Below are 13,005 nucleotides of genomic sequence, written 5' to 3'. Positions count from 1 at the left end.
GGTTCTCAGTGTCCACCTTCCGTTTTGCCATTTTTGATGGGTATCTGAAAGCTAATGTCACTGTTATGGGAACGACTGCTAGACGAATAAATATTTAAATAAAGCGGCCGACTGCTTGGCGCGTCACCGTTGCATTGTGGGAAATGTAGTTTTGGTGCGTGTAAAAGATCTGCGGGCTCTCGGCTTGCTGCGGTCCGCGGGCCGGTTCTAATAATAAAAAATCAATATCATCCCAGGGGCCACTGAAAACATTCTCGCGGGCCGGATTTGGCCCGCAGGCCGGCACTTTGACACTTGTGATCTAGTGGATGCATTGTACATTGCGTCTTATAGTGTGGTGCGTTCAATATATGAAAAAAAAAATACAAAATAGGCTATTCTTTGAAGGTGCGCCTCATAATAGAGTGCGCCTTTTAGTGCGGAAAATACGGTATATGAACTGGAATGTAGGACAGAGATGAGCCATTTAATGTTCAAACTTTGCAAGTTGTCATGAACATTTTTATGGCTGCAACACGTTCCAAAAAAGCTGGGGAAAGTAGCAAAAAACACTGAGAAAGTTGAAGAATGCTCATCAAAAACCTGTTTGGAACATTCCCTATAAGAACAGGCTAACTGCGAACAGGTGGATGCGAACAAGAGCTTCCCTGATTTAGTCAGTCATTCCCAAAGCTGGGGTGAAGTTCACTTCTTTGCGAACAACTGTATGAGTTGTTGGGGGAAGAGGGGCCTTTCTCTTCCTCGCGTGTTCGTTGAATTTCAGATGATGAGGATGTTGGTTAACCAAATAAAGGCTGGAGGCGATGAACAGTTCCTTCGAAGGGTTTTAATTTATTTTCTGCAGTTTACGAATCGATTCGGGCTCCTGAGGGGTCCAGATTTGAATCAGGAAGCGTAGAAGAAACACATTCATGAGATTATATAGAGACAATATGCAAGGAGGAAGAAGATAAACCTTAACACCACATACGTTGTTTTAAGTGTGCAAACAAATGTTCAGGAAAGAGACTGAGATCAATAGTACTCATAGCAAAGCGCAGTCCCTCAATAGCTGCAACACAGATACTTGAGATAACAGTTCCTCTTTTGATGTTGACATGTCCTCTGGAGGGGTCGTAAAAGTAGTGGGGGTGAGGGGGTACCAAAGGTGATTGTAATCACAGTAAGCAGGAAATACCTTCAACAGCATTCTACATTGTTTCTTTCAAATCCAGCTAACAGAGAGGAATCATATCTTAACAGAGTTAATAGTCAAACAACTTAAGGACAATGTTCGAATTATATTGTTTTGTATTTTCTTTTTTTTTTTTTTTACATCTGGATCAGATACAGTGGTATCTTGATTCAGAAGCTTAATTTCTGATGTCCTGCCTGCTTTCCATCTCCAACACACCTGATTTAGCAAGCTATGAAGACGCAAGATAATTTGAATCAGGGGTGCTGCAGCATGGAGAGACGGAAAACAGGCAGGACGTCGACCATTGAGCACCGGGTTTGGACAACCTTCACTCTCTCACAATAGTGAAATGCTTATGTTATTATTTACACAACTGAAATGTGCTCATACCCAATACTGAAAGGCTCTCGTGCGCACATCTACGTTTTCTCACACACACACACACACACACACACACACACACACACACACACACACACACACACACACACACAGTTGAAAATGTAAACACTGCAACACGCTTGTACGCAAATCCGACACTTTTTTAACAATAAATGTATTAAACATGTAATATACTAGAAAAAAATTAAAGGATGAAAATAATGCTAGATGGGATAAACATTAAAATTATATACATTCAGTGTACAGTGCATTTATGCGATTCAATATAAGCAGATGCAGTTTCAATTGCTATTTCCATCAATGAATGCCATTTCTCTCCAGACAGTCACTGAGCACAATTTCATTGTATAAGTCTAATAAAACATGCCTTTTGTCAGGAGACAAAAGGTTATTAAACTCTTAAATCTCTTAGTGTGTGTGTCAAAATAAATATATACTGCACATACAGTGCAGTATACCATATTTTCCGCACTATGAGGCACTTTGGAGTATAAGGCGTACCTTCAATGAATGGCCTATTTTAAAACTGTTGTCATATATAGGGTGCACCGTATTATAAGGCGCATAGAGTAGATGCCACAATAGTAACTGGGGTTACGTTATGCATCCACTAAATGGAGCTACCCTAAGGGAATACTGTACTATACCATCCACTTATATTTATATAGAGCTTTTCCAGCCGCTGTTGCTGTAACAAATCACTTTACAGAAGATTTAAAATACTATGGCCAAGAAATCAGAATATTGATCCATATAAGGTGCATTGGATTATAAGGTGCTCTGTCGGTTTTTGAGAAAATTGAATGCTTTTAGGTGCTTCTTATAGTGTGGAAAATACAGTAAATTTGGTGGCCACCTAATTAGGGACACCGGGCACAAAAAAGTTTAAATTGTGGTTCGGAAATGTGGTATTGCCAAGCGATGGCGGTGAAACTCTGTTTTGCCTCTGTGAGTAAACAAAGGCCCATTTGCTCTTAAGCCCAAAGGCCAGTTACTTATTCGGCATCATGAAGCAGAAAACCAGAACGTTTCCAATCGGAGCGCCGTCTCCTTCCTCACCTTTGGTTGAAGGTTGATGCCAGTGTATAGCGTGCCCATTCTCTAACATCACCTGGCTCCTTACAAGCACACGACTTCCGATTGGCTGTTCAAATTGTCATTTCCTCCACGTGAAATGCACCTTTCACATCAAAGTATTCATAATCACTCAATGAGCAAAATCGTTTTTGTCAGACAATAATCAACGAGTATATGACAACTATATGGCTTGTTATTATGTTTATATACGACACAGTTCATCACCAAGTTATGCTGTTGCTTGAGTTCGGCTATTTCATGGCTTTGGGGCAGCCGACAAGTTTTATGTTGAAATATGAATGAAGGAGTTTTTCTGACGTCATATGCATGTGAGAGTGTTTCAGTAACGTGTATGAGTGCATTTCAGTTGTGTTTCTGAGCAGCAAAAATTTCACTAGTTTGTATGACAGCGTTTCTGCAATGTGTGTGAAAGCATTTCAGTCGTGTGAATGAGAGCTATTCCTGAATTATGTCTCGAACGGTCCCTCATACTTCAGACTTCTCTGACAAATTTTGAGTTGGATTCATTCATTCGTGTAGTGCAGTCTCGGTTTACTTATTTTGGCCGCTTGTATCCGATCTTGTTCTTTCGGTCACGACGCACGGTTTCTTTTTTTCCAGACAATATTCTTTTATTTATTTAGATCACAGTTTTTCTCTTGACTTAAAAAAAAAAAAAAAAAAAAAAGACCATTATCTGAAAAGAAACCTTAAACCTATTTCAGGTTAAACACAGATTGCAGTAAAACAGCAGAGTTTAAGATATTACTGCAACAATTAGACCAAATGAAAATAGAGGGTTAAAAAAGCATAACAAAGGAAAAATGAATTAAAAAAAAAACAATGACTTTTTATGGACCTAAACACCAAATGGGGTTAAATTGACTCAAAAGGTAATTGGAGGTTTAAAATTCCCAGCGTGAGCTCACTCTGCTGGAGAGGGGGCTAGATGAGCAGTTGCTCATTTGCATGAGACAAGACCTCCTCTCAAAACGGGCTCATTTCAGCTCTTATGATTGATTTGGAGTGTTTCAATAGAATTGCTCCCCTAAAAATCTTGTTTCCTGACAAAACATTCTGTAGCTTAGGCTGTTTCTCATCCAGATGTACATACCTGGAAATAAAAGCTGAACTGTACAGTATTTGAAAATCAATCTGTTATTGTTAAATTTTCATCAGGCTTATGATTGTCATTCTATTACGGTCTGTGTATTTTTGGTGCACTTACAGAGTGGAGGTATTTACCTGTATGCAAATCAGAGAGGATGTGATGGAGATCGACTTTATTATGATGGCTGTGCCATGGTGGTCATCAACGGGGACGTTGTGGCACATGGAGCACAGTTTTCCTTAACTGAGGTGGTAAGTCTGGAAATTATACTATTTATTTTGGTGGGGTCTGAGCTCAACGCTACACATCATGGTCACGTTCACTATGGATAATGTTGTCTTCAATTAACTAAGCAACAGAAGAAGCTTTGAGTCTTATGGAGTGTAGCACCCACTAATGCAATAATTTCACAAATAATGTCATACAAATTCTGACTGACATTGTAATAACATTTTTTACCTATAGTGGAAGAAAGTATTACATTATTGGGCATTTTTTATTATTATTATTATTATTAGTAGTAGTAGTCGTATTCTAATCAAGTCGTGGGTGGAGCTATGTTTGATTAATTATCTGCAGAGTTGGTTTAACACTAAATAAATCCACTGTGTCAAATAACTCCAACACTCACTGTTACAAATACGCCTTGGGGGTTGAAATCAACTCTGAAACATCTAACACCCAAATTTTAACACTCCAATTTTTTTCTGTGAATGTATATAACAGTCATAGATGTTTTTGCCATACTTCACCCTATTGAGGATGAGAGGGTCAGACAATGGATGGATTAAATTGTCATTGCACATCTACTACCAGGAGCTGGCAGTGGTGCTCTTATTAGGGGTGTTCACACGGCACACATTTGCATCGGTGCTGCACTGATGTATTTTGTTCCGATATATCTTACACCGGTGTAAATTTTGTGGAGCGTTCACACAAAAAAAGCTGCTGACTGAAGAAAAGCGTGTTAACCCCGGTGCAGCCCCACTTGCGTTCACACGGCAGTTTCTGCGGCCGTGCAATACGATAGTAATAATACGGAAATAAAATATGCACATGCATAAAGTGCACTCCCTATTCTCCGCCTTGTTTGTGACATATCGAAAAACTATGGTTTATACTTCTCCAGAAAAATCAGCACTGCAATCTATCAGACACCGTAAAAGGATGAGAGAGAGAAAGGAAAGATGACTGAAATACAGAAGAGCACGAAAGCAACGCATTCAATACCCATATGTAATCAACTCTTCTCACGCATCTCACTCGTAGTGAGTCTACTCTCGCAGTGTTCACACGTCCAATTTTATATTGGTGCTGCGCCGCAAACGAGCATTTACTCCGGAGTAAATTTTTTAACCACCTCCTTGAGCAGGGTTAAATTTGCTCCAGTTTAAGCTGTTTTCAGGGGCTACACCGGTTTAACTTTGTATGTGTGAACGCTCTACGGGTGTAGCCCCGGTGCTGCACCAGAGTAAAAGTTGCCGTGTGAACACCCCTATAGTCAGAGAGTGCACAGGGAATCTGAGCTCAAAGTGGTGTGTGTGTGTGTGTGTGTGTGTGTGTGTGTGTGTGTGTGCGTGTGTGTGTGTGTGTGTGCGCGCGCGCGCACCGAGTGGTAGATAAGAAGTCCAACGAACAAATTCTTTCGAGACACATTACAGCGATGAAAAGAAAGGTGATGACTACCGTATTTTCCGCTCTAAAAGGCGCACTGGATTATGAGGCGCACCTTCAATGAATGGCCTACTGACAATTTTTTTTCCATATATTGCACGCACTGGACTATAAGGCGCAATCTACAATGCATCCACTAGATGGAGCTACAGGTACGTCTTTGTCGGTCTCTGTGCCTTCTCTTCTTCTGTTAGACTCGAGAGGCGTTCATGACCGCCTCCAAAAAACGTAAATTAACGATTACTTCAATGAAACTACAAAAATTGAAAATACAGTAATGCTTTAAAACAGAAAATCACAAAATAAATTCTATAGCCCCCTGACAGAATTTATTTTGGCATTTCCTTGAGCGTAGCTGCAACAGAATGATCATTAAATTGGAGGAGACTGCACTGTCTCAGAAGTGTTTATTTATTCCTTTGTTGTGTACTGTTCACAAACGAGGAAATCACAAAATAAATTCTGTAGTGAGGCTATAGAATTTATTTTGTGATTTCCTCGTTTGATTTTCTGTTTTGATGCATTATTTTCAATTTTCGTAGTTTAATTGAAGGAATCGTTAATTTACGTTTTTCCGAGGCGGTCATGAAAGCCTCTCGAGTCGAACGGAAGAAGAGAAGGCACTGATACGGACAAAGACGTACCTGTATTTGTTGAGACTTTGAAAACCATTAATAAAGTGTGCGTTTTAAAAAAACAACACCACAGCTCTCCTTTTTTCGGAGCTGCAACAAATAAATTATTGTACTTATAGTCACGTCATCATTTGGGTGGGTGTGAAATATTTTCTTCTTCCAATGAGGGGGTGTATTAGAAAATAATTGCGAAGCACCAATTTAGACAAAAATGAAGCCACGGCTACTTGCAGATTGGAAATGATGGGATCGCTCGCTGTCCTGCCATTCATGTCAATTGTAGTACTTTTCATCATTGTGCTTTAGGAGGTGATATCAGCCACTTTGGATCTTGAGGATGTGCACTGCTATAGAGGAGAGTCATGTCAGCTGCAGATGGTGAGCAACTTTGATAACTGTATATTTCCAAGATTAAATTTGGGGTCATAACGTCAAATACATTCACCATAGGCATGAATGTAATGTGTAACATATGTCGGTTAATGGCAGCACGGTGGAAAACCGGTTAGCGCCTCCGCCTCACAGTACAGCGGTCCAGTTATCAAATCCTATCTTCCTATATGTATTCCTATATGTATTTTGCATGCTCTCCCCGTACTTGTGTGTGCTTTCTCTGGGTACTAAGATTTCCTACCACATTTCAAAAGCATGGTTGGTAGGTTCATTGAACACTATAGATTTTCCTTTTGTTAATAAACCTTTTTGCACCGCAATCTTAACCTTGTCTACATTTGTGGGATCCAGCATTATCCGGATAATTCCAGAACGTTATAGAATAATTCGATCATGGATCCCATAGATCTGGATATGATGGTTAAACCGTTGGCCAGCCAAGGATAACTGGTGGGACCACAGGAGACTGCGCTCGCAGAGCTCTGCGACGCAGTCACCTCGCTAGCCACCCGGGTTGAGGAGTTGTTCACCCGCTTCAAGCAGCTCGGCACCCGAAGGACACTCCCCTCGGATACCCACACTGTCAACATTGGGTGTGACCACCTCCGGTAGAACCCAACCTACCCCACCCTCCTCGTTATGGTGGGGAACCCAGATTGTGTGGTCAATTTTTCCACTATTGTAGTCTCAGCTTCGACCAGCAACCAGCCACTTTTTTTCTTGATAGTCTGAAGATAGCATTCATTTTAAGTCTGGCGAGGCTAGTTCTTGGGCTATGGCGGTAAGCAACTCACAATCTGAACTCTGGTCCTCCTTCCCAATTTTCCTTGCTGAATTACGTCGGGTGTTCCACCACCCAGTTGGTGGAAAGGAGGCACGGGGGCGATTACTAGAGTGTACTCAGGGTAGTCAGTAAGTCGCTGACTACTCTGATACGTTCCCGATATTAGCGGCTGGAAGTAGGTTTGACGACTGCGGCTCTGCAGCTTTTTCCGCCGCAGACTAAGTTCCTCCCCAAAGGATGAGTTAGCGGTTCACAACGACACCACTAAATTGGAGGAACGTTTTAGCTTGGCCATCCTTTTGGACAACCACATGAGGGAGAGACGCCAGGAATGTGGTCAGCAGGGCACCCGAGTAACGTTGGAGACCCTCAACTCCTCAACCCGGGCGGCTATCTTTGTCTACGTTTGTGGGATTCACCATTATCTGGATAATTCCGGAACATTACAGGGACATTAGGTAGACAGTGATTCTTCTCATTCCAGCAATGTACAGTGTTTGCACAATATCATTTGACAGTATTTCACACCCTTTAATACAATTCAACATTATTTTGTACACTTCATTATCTGAGCTTTAGCTCACTTGGTTGAATTGTTTGCCCATTTACCCAGGGATTTGGGGTTGGAATCTCACCTCCGACTGTTGTTCATGAGCAAGGACCTCAGTGCATTCAATACACATAATTTCAAATTTTCAACTAGTCCGCTGTGGCTCGGTAGGTAGAGCAGCTGCGCAATATATGGGAAAGCAAGATTTATGGTGTTTGAAACAAAAGCCCCAGCTTCAGCAACCTCATCATTGAAAAACTGCAGAAAACTCATGCACAATTCAGTGGAAGTGGTCTGCAAATAAGGCGCATGGTGAGGAGGTTTAAGCAAAGAATCAGTAGAATCAGCGTACATGTGCTTAACATAACATTACGGGTCAAATATGACACATTTCAAGGCAGACAAACAATACTTTCACTGATGTAATATTGTTGTTCTTTGTACTTTTCTTGACCAGGGTAGTGAATCCAAACAGTGTTATAGGATCAAAGTGGACTTTTCTTTATCCAGTAATGATGATATCTGCCTCCCCATCTACCAACCAATAACATGGAACTTGCATACACCAGAGGAAGAAATTAGGTACACAGTATTTTTTGTACTTGCATGTGGTATGTGCAACTGTTCAGGTAAACACTTCTGTGTTGGTTCCTGTGGTTTTTTTTCCAGCCTTGGGCCAGCCTGCTGGCTGTGGGACTACCTAAGGAGAAGTGGACAGGTGAGTTTGGAAGCTCAAGTTGACACGTCACATTGCGTAAAATGGCATCTTACTTTTTAATGTTGCCTGTCAGCAACTAATTTGAATTACATGTGATGATTTTACTGTACCTCTTAGGCAGGCTTTCTGTTGCCTTTGAGTGGTGGTGTTGATAGCTCCTCTGTTGCCTGTATTGTCTACTCTATGTGTGTGCAAGTCTGCAAGGCCATAGAAAACGGCGGTGAGTAGATTTTCACACATTTTATTTGTGGCCAGTGTTACTTCATAATTCATTGATAAGCAATTTATATATTGGTTTACATTAGCAGATAGTGTAGTTTTACATTGAATTAAGCAATGATCTCTCCATTCTCTTAGATAACCAGGTGCTGCAAGATGTTCGCAGATTAGTTGGGAATGAAACCTACTTTCCTCAGCAACCAAGGGAGCTCTGTCGTCTTATCTTTACTACTTGCTACATGGGCAGTGAAAACTCATCAGCGGACACTTGCAACCGTGCCAAAGAGTTGGCCAGCCAGATTGGGAGGTATACAAAAACAATGGTCTTTTGTGTACTGTAATTCACAGCATTTCCGTGAAGCCTGGCAGAAAACCAGTGTGTGACTTACTGTCCAAAGAGGCAGAACACCTGGTAAATTTACAGAAATACTTTGTCAATGCTGCCTTTCAAGAGTGTAACTAACTAACAAGTACTCCAGCGAGGGTCCTGGCGTCCCGTCCCTGCGCGTTGAGCTGACCATATGCACCAGATTTTTCCAAAGCTGGCGAACTTGTGCCAGGTCCGCTGCGTCCTCCAGGGCAACTCCGTGCTGTTGGAGGTCGCCCTCAATGACGTCAAGCCATTGGGTGAGAGGCTTTCCTCTTGGTCGTCTCCAGCTTGCGGCCTTTGGGTCCAAGTGGAGGATGGCTCGTTTAGGATGGTCTAGGGGCAGATGAACAACATGGCTGAACCAGTGGGTGCGGCGTTGTGCGACCAAGGAAGATGCTCGAGGCTGGCGCGTGTGAGCTGTAAGCACGGGTCTTTTCTATTAGCAGACGGATGACATAGATGCGGTCGATTGTGGAGCGATTGGGCATAAAGCCAGCCTGCTGGGGACGGTGGCGGCTTCTGATCGCTGGAAGGGCACGACGAAGCAAGATCCTGGTTAAGCCCTTGCCAGGGATGGAGAGCAGGGTTATCCCTCTGTGCTTTTCACAGACAAGCCTGTCACCCTTGCATTTCCAGAAGGACAGGATAACCGAAGTCTGTGGGGTTGTTAGGTTCACTGAGTCGGGAGGAGTTGAGGCGAGGCAGAATCTTGTGCTGGTTGGCTTAGAGCTTCAGCTTAAGATGAGCCATGCCATGAAGGCTGGTCCGACTCTCTGGGCCACTCCAAATGTAACAATAGTTGCCTGCTGTTATTTTGCCATTGCCTTGCCATCACACTTCACAGAGCCCTGCCAGGGTGACGTTATCACAGCAGAGCTGTCGGGACAGCTGGGTGGCAGCTCCAGGTTGAAGGAGTGTCTGGACATTCCATGGGGCGGACATGGATCCTACGATGAATGTCAATCTGTACTCGTTGGTCGAGGGGCAGGCTGAGGACTGTTACTGTGTTGGTCTTCTTTCTCTGGTCAGTTTCGAAACAAGAATTTTCTCCTGGGTCGGTTGTTGGCCTTTCGCAGTATAGCCAGTTGCTGGGACTGCCACCTCACAGCGTACCGGCACGCTGGGGTCTTTGTCTGTGTGGAACCTACCCTGGAGACCGGCCCGCCTTGGGAGCCCCTACTGGGAGCAATTTCCCGACAATATCGTTGGGAGATTGCCCACTTTTATTCCTCTGACACCTGCAATGCTCTGCTCCTATTTTTCAGTGGAAAAAGTCAATAAAATCCAACAGCACCTGGGCTCCTCTGTACCCCTCCTCTGACCTCCCCACCCCTTGTCAATTGTTATCCTCTTTTGAACTGCCCCATCCCTCAATAATCTCGGACTTCATTATCAAATCCAAGACTTCTTCATGCCAGGTAGATCCCCTCCCCACAGTCTTGGTCGAATCCTGCTTACCTTCATTCTTCATTGTCGACTGCAATTGTTCCTGTGCCCTTCAAAACTGCAGCTGTCACTCCAATCCTGACAAAAACCTGATTCAGATCCCAATGATTTCAATATCCTATGCCCAATTTCTCACCTTTCTTTCATCTCCAAAATTCTTGAAAAAATTGATGCCTCTGAACTTAACTCCCACCTCACTGATAACAGTCTCTACGAACAATTCTAGTCTGGTTTCCTTCCCCGTCACAGTACAAAAATCACTAATGGCCTTCTCATGGCAGCAGACTCCGTTTTAATCTCCATCCTCATCATCCTCGACGTGAGTGCAGCTTTTGACACCATTTCTCACCCCATTCTCCTAAATAAACTCTCCACCATAGGCATCACCCACACCCGCCTACGCTGGTTTCACTCTTATCTCACTGGCCGCTCTCAGTTCACCCAACTCAACTCCGTCACTTCACAATCGTTCCCCCTCTTTTCTGGTGTGCCCCAGGGCTCTGTCCTGGGACCCCTCCTCTTCATTATCTAACTTCTCCCCCTTGGGAATATTTTCCGTAATTTTGGTATACACTTCTGCTTCTGCTTCGCGATGACACCCAGCTCTGCCTCTCCAGCAAACCCGATGCCTCCCTCCCACCCTCCACCATCTCCCACTGCCTCTCAGAAATAAAATCTTGGTTTACCCATAACATCCTCAAACTGAACAGCGATAAAACAGAACTCCTCCTCATCTGTACCAAATCCGCCCTATACAAAGCCAACAGTTTCTCCCTCACAATTAATAGCTCCACTGTGTCCCCTTCCCTTGTCATCCTCGATAACTCACTATCTTTCCACTCCCACATCAATAACACAACCCGGTCTGCATATTTCCACCGACGTAATATCAATCGTCTCTGTCCCTCTCTCCCCCCTCACACCACTGCTATACTTGTCCACAGTCTCATCACCTCCTGTATTGATTATTAGAATTCATTTCTTTTCGGTGTCCATCACAAATTCCTCCATAAACTTCAACTGGTCCAGAATTCTTCAGCCCAGATCATCACTAGAACCCTCTCCTTTCATCACATCACCCCCATCCTTCGACAGCTCCACTGGATCCCTGTCAAACTTAGAATCAACTTCAAAATATTCTCTATACATTTAAAGCCATCCATAACCTTGCACCCCCCTCCCCCCCCCGCCCACTATCAGTCTGACCTTTCCGTTCCCTCTCGTTCCCTCAGGTCCTCATCCTCACTCCACTTCTGTGTACCCTCTGCCTGTCTCAGCAAGATGGGGTGCAGAGCTTTCAGCCGCTCTGCCCCCACACTCAGGAACTCACTTCCACCCAACATCTGTAATATTGATTCTCTTCCCACATTCAAATCCCATCTCAAGAACCACCTTTTCAAAATAGCATACTCAATTTTAATTCATCTCTTCTTTTATTATGTATAATTTTATCTGTGGTTTTATTGTTTTTGTTCTTATAATTACTGCTCCGCAGGGTCATCGGAACACTTAAGCCCCCTCGCCACATCAAGGCCAGACCCATTCGAGGAGGCCAGACCCATTCGAGGAGGTTCAAGAGTGTAAACAAAGTTTATTTAAGACCATTTTAAATTTGCCTTAATTTGTCATCTTATAAAGATAAGATGAGCAAAATCTGAATTGGCTGGCCAAAGTCTGCTGAGATAGGCTCCAAATCACCCACAAATATATAAATATATCCTCGTCTCACCCCTTGGGTGGTGTCCGTCCCCCATTCAGCTCGGGTCCTCTACCAGAGGTCAGGAAGCTTGAGGGTTCTGCGCAGTATCCTTGCTGTTCCCAGCACTGCACATTTCTGGACTGAGATGTCCGATGTTGTTCCCAGGATCTCTTGCAACCACTCATCTAGTTTGGGGGTCACTGCCCCGAGTGCTCCGACCACCACAGGCACGACTGTCACCTTTACCTTCCAGGCTCTCTCCAGCTCCTCTCTGAGCCCTTGGTATTTCTCGAGTTTCTCGTGTTCCTTCTTTCTGATGTTTCCATCACTTGGGACCGCTACATCCACTACAACGGCTTTCCTCTGCCCTTTATCTATGATCACGAAATCCGGTTGTTTCGTCATTACCATCTTGTCAGTCTGGATCTGGAAGTCCCACAGGATCTTCGCTCTGTCATTCTCCACCACCTTCGGAGGTGTTTCCCATTTTGACCTTGGGGTCCATACTCCGCACAGATGTTTCGGTAGACTATGCCAGCCACCTGGTTATGGCATTTCATGTAGGCTTTCCCTGCCAGCATCTTACACCCTGCAGTTATGTGTTGGGTCGTCTCATGTGCCTCTTTGCACAACCTACACCTTGGGTCTTGTATGGTGTGGTATATCTGGGCCTCAATGGCTCTGGTGCTCAGGGCCTGCTCCTGAGCAGCCAGGATGAGTGCCTCTGTGCTGTCCTTCAGTCCAGCCCTC

The 13,005-nt window shown here is 43.7% G+C and overlaps 1 protein-coding gene across 4 annotated transcripts in view; it reads left to right on the top strand.

The window, feature by feature from the left end:
* The window catches only part of nadsyn1 (NAD synthetase 1), a 53,747-nt gene that overhangs the window by 21,022 nt on the left and 19,720 nt on the right, over nucleotides 1-13,005 (top strand). For 3 of the 4 annotated variants that reach the window (XM_019879847.1, XM_019879845.1, XM_019879844.1), the window contains exons 9-14: nucleotides 3,887-4,018; nucleotides 6,383-6,454; nucleotides 8,261-8,385; nucleotides 8,473-8,521; nucleotides 8,639-8,741; nucleotides 8,879-9,047. In XM_019879847.1, coding sequence (XP_019735406.1) covers nucleotides 3,887-4,018; nucleotides 6,383-6,454; nucleotides 8,261-8,385; nucleotides 8,473-8,521; nucleotides 8,639-8,741; nucleotides 8,879-9,047 — 650 coding nt within the window. The remainder of the gene's footprint in view (nucleotides 1-3,886; nucleotides 4,019-6,382; nucleotides 6,455-8,260; nucleotides 8,386-8,472; nucleotides 8,522-8,638; nucleotides 8,742-8,878; nucleotides 9,048-13,005) is intronic. The other variant, XM_019879846.1, reaches the window with a different exon arrangement.

Source organism: Hippocampus comes, unplaced genomic scaffold (assembly GCF_001891065.2).
Source record: "Hippocampus comes isolate QL1 unplaced genomic scaffold, H_comes_QL1_v1.1 scaffold175, whole genome shotgun sequence".
NCBI classification, from domain to species: Eukaryota; Metazoa; Chordata; class Actinopteri; order Syngnathiformes; family Syngnathidae; genus Hippocampus; species Hippocampus comes.
Note: the sequence above shows the minus strand (reverse complement) of the source record. Positions and strands in the feature narration are given on the sequence as shown.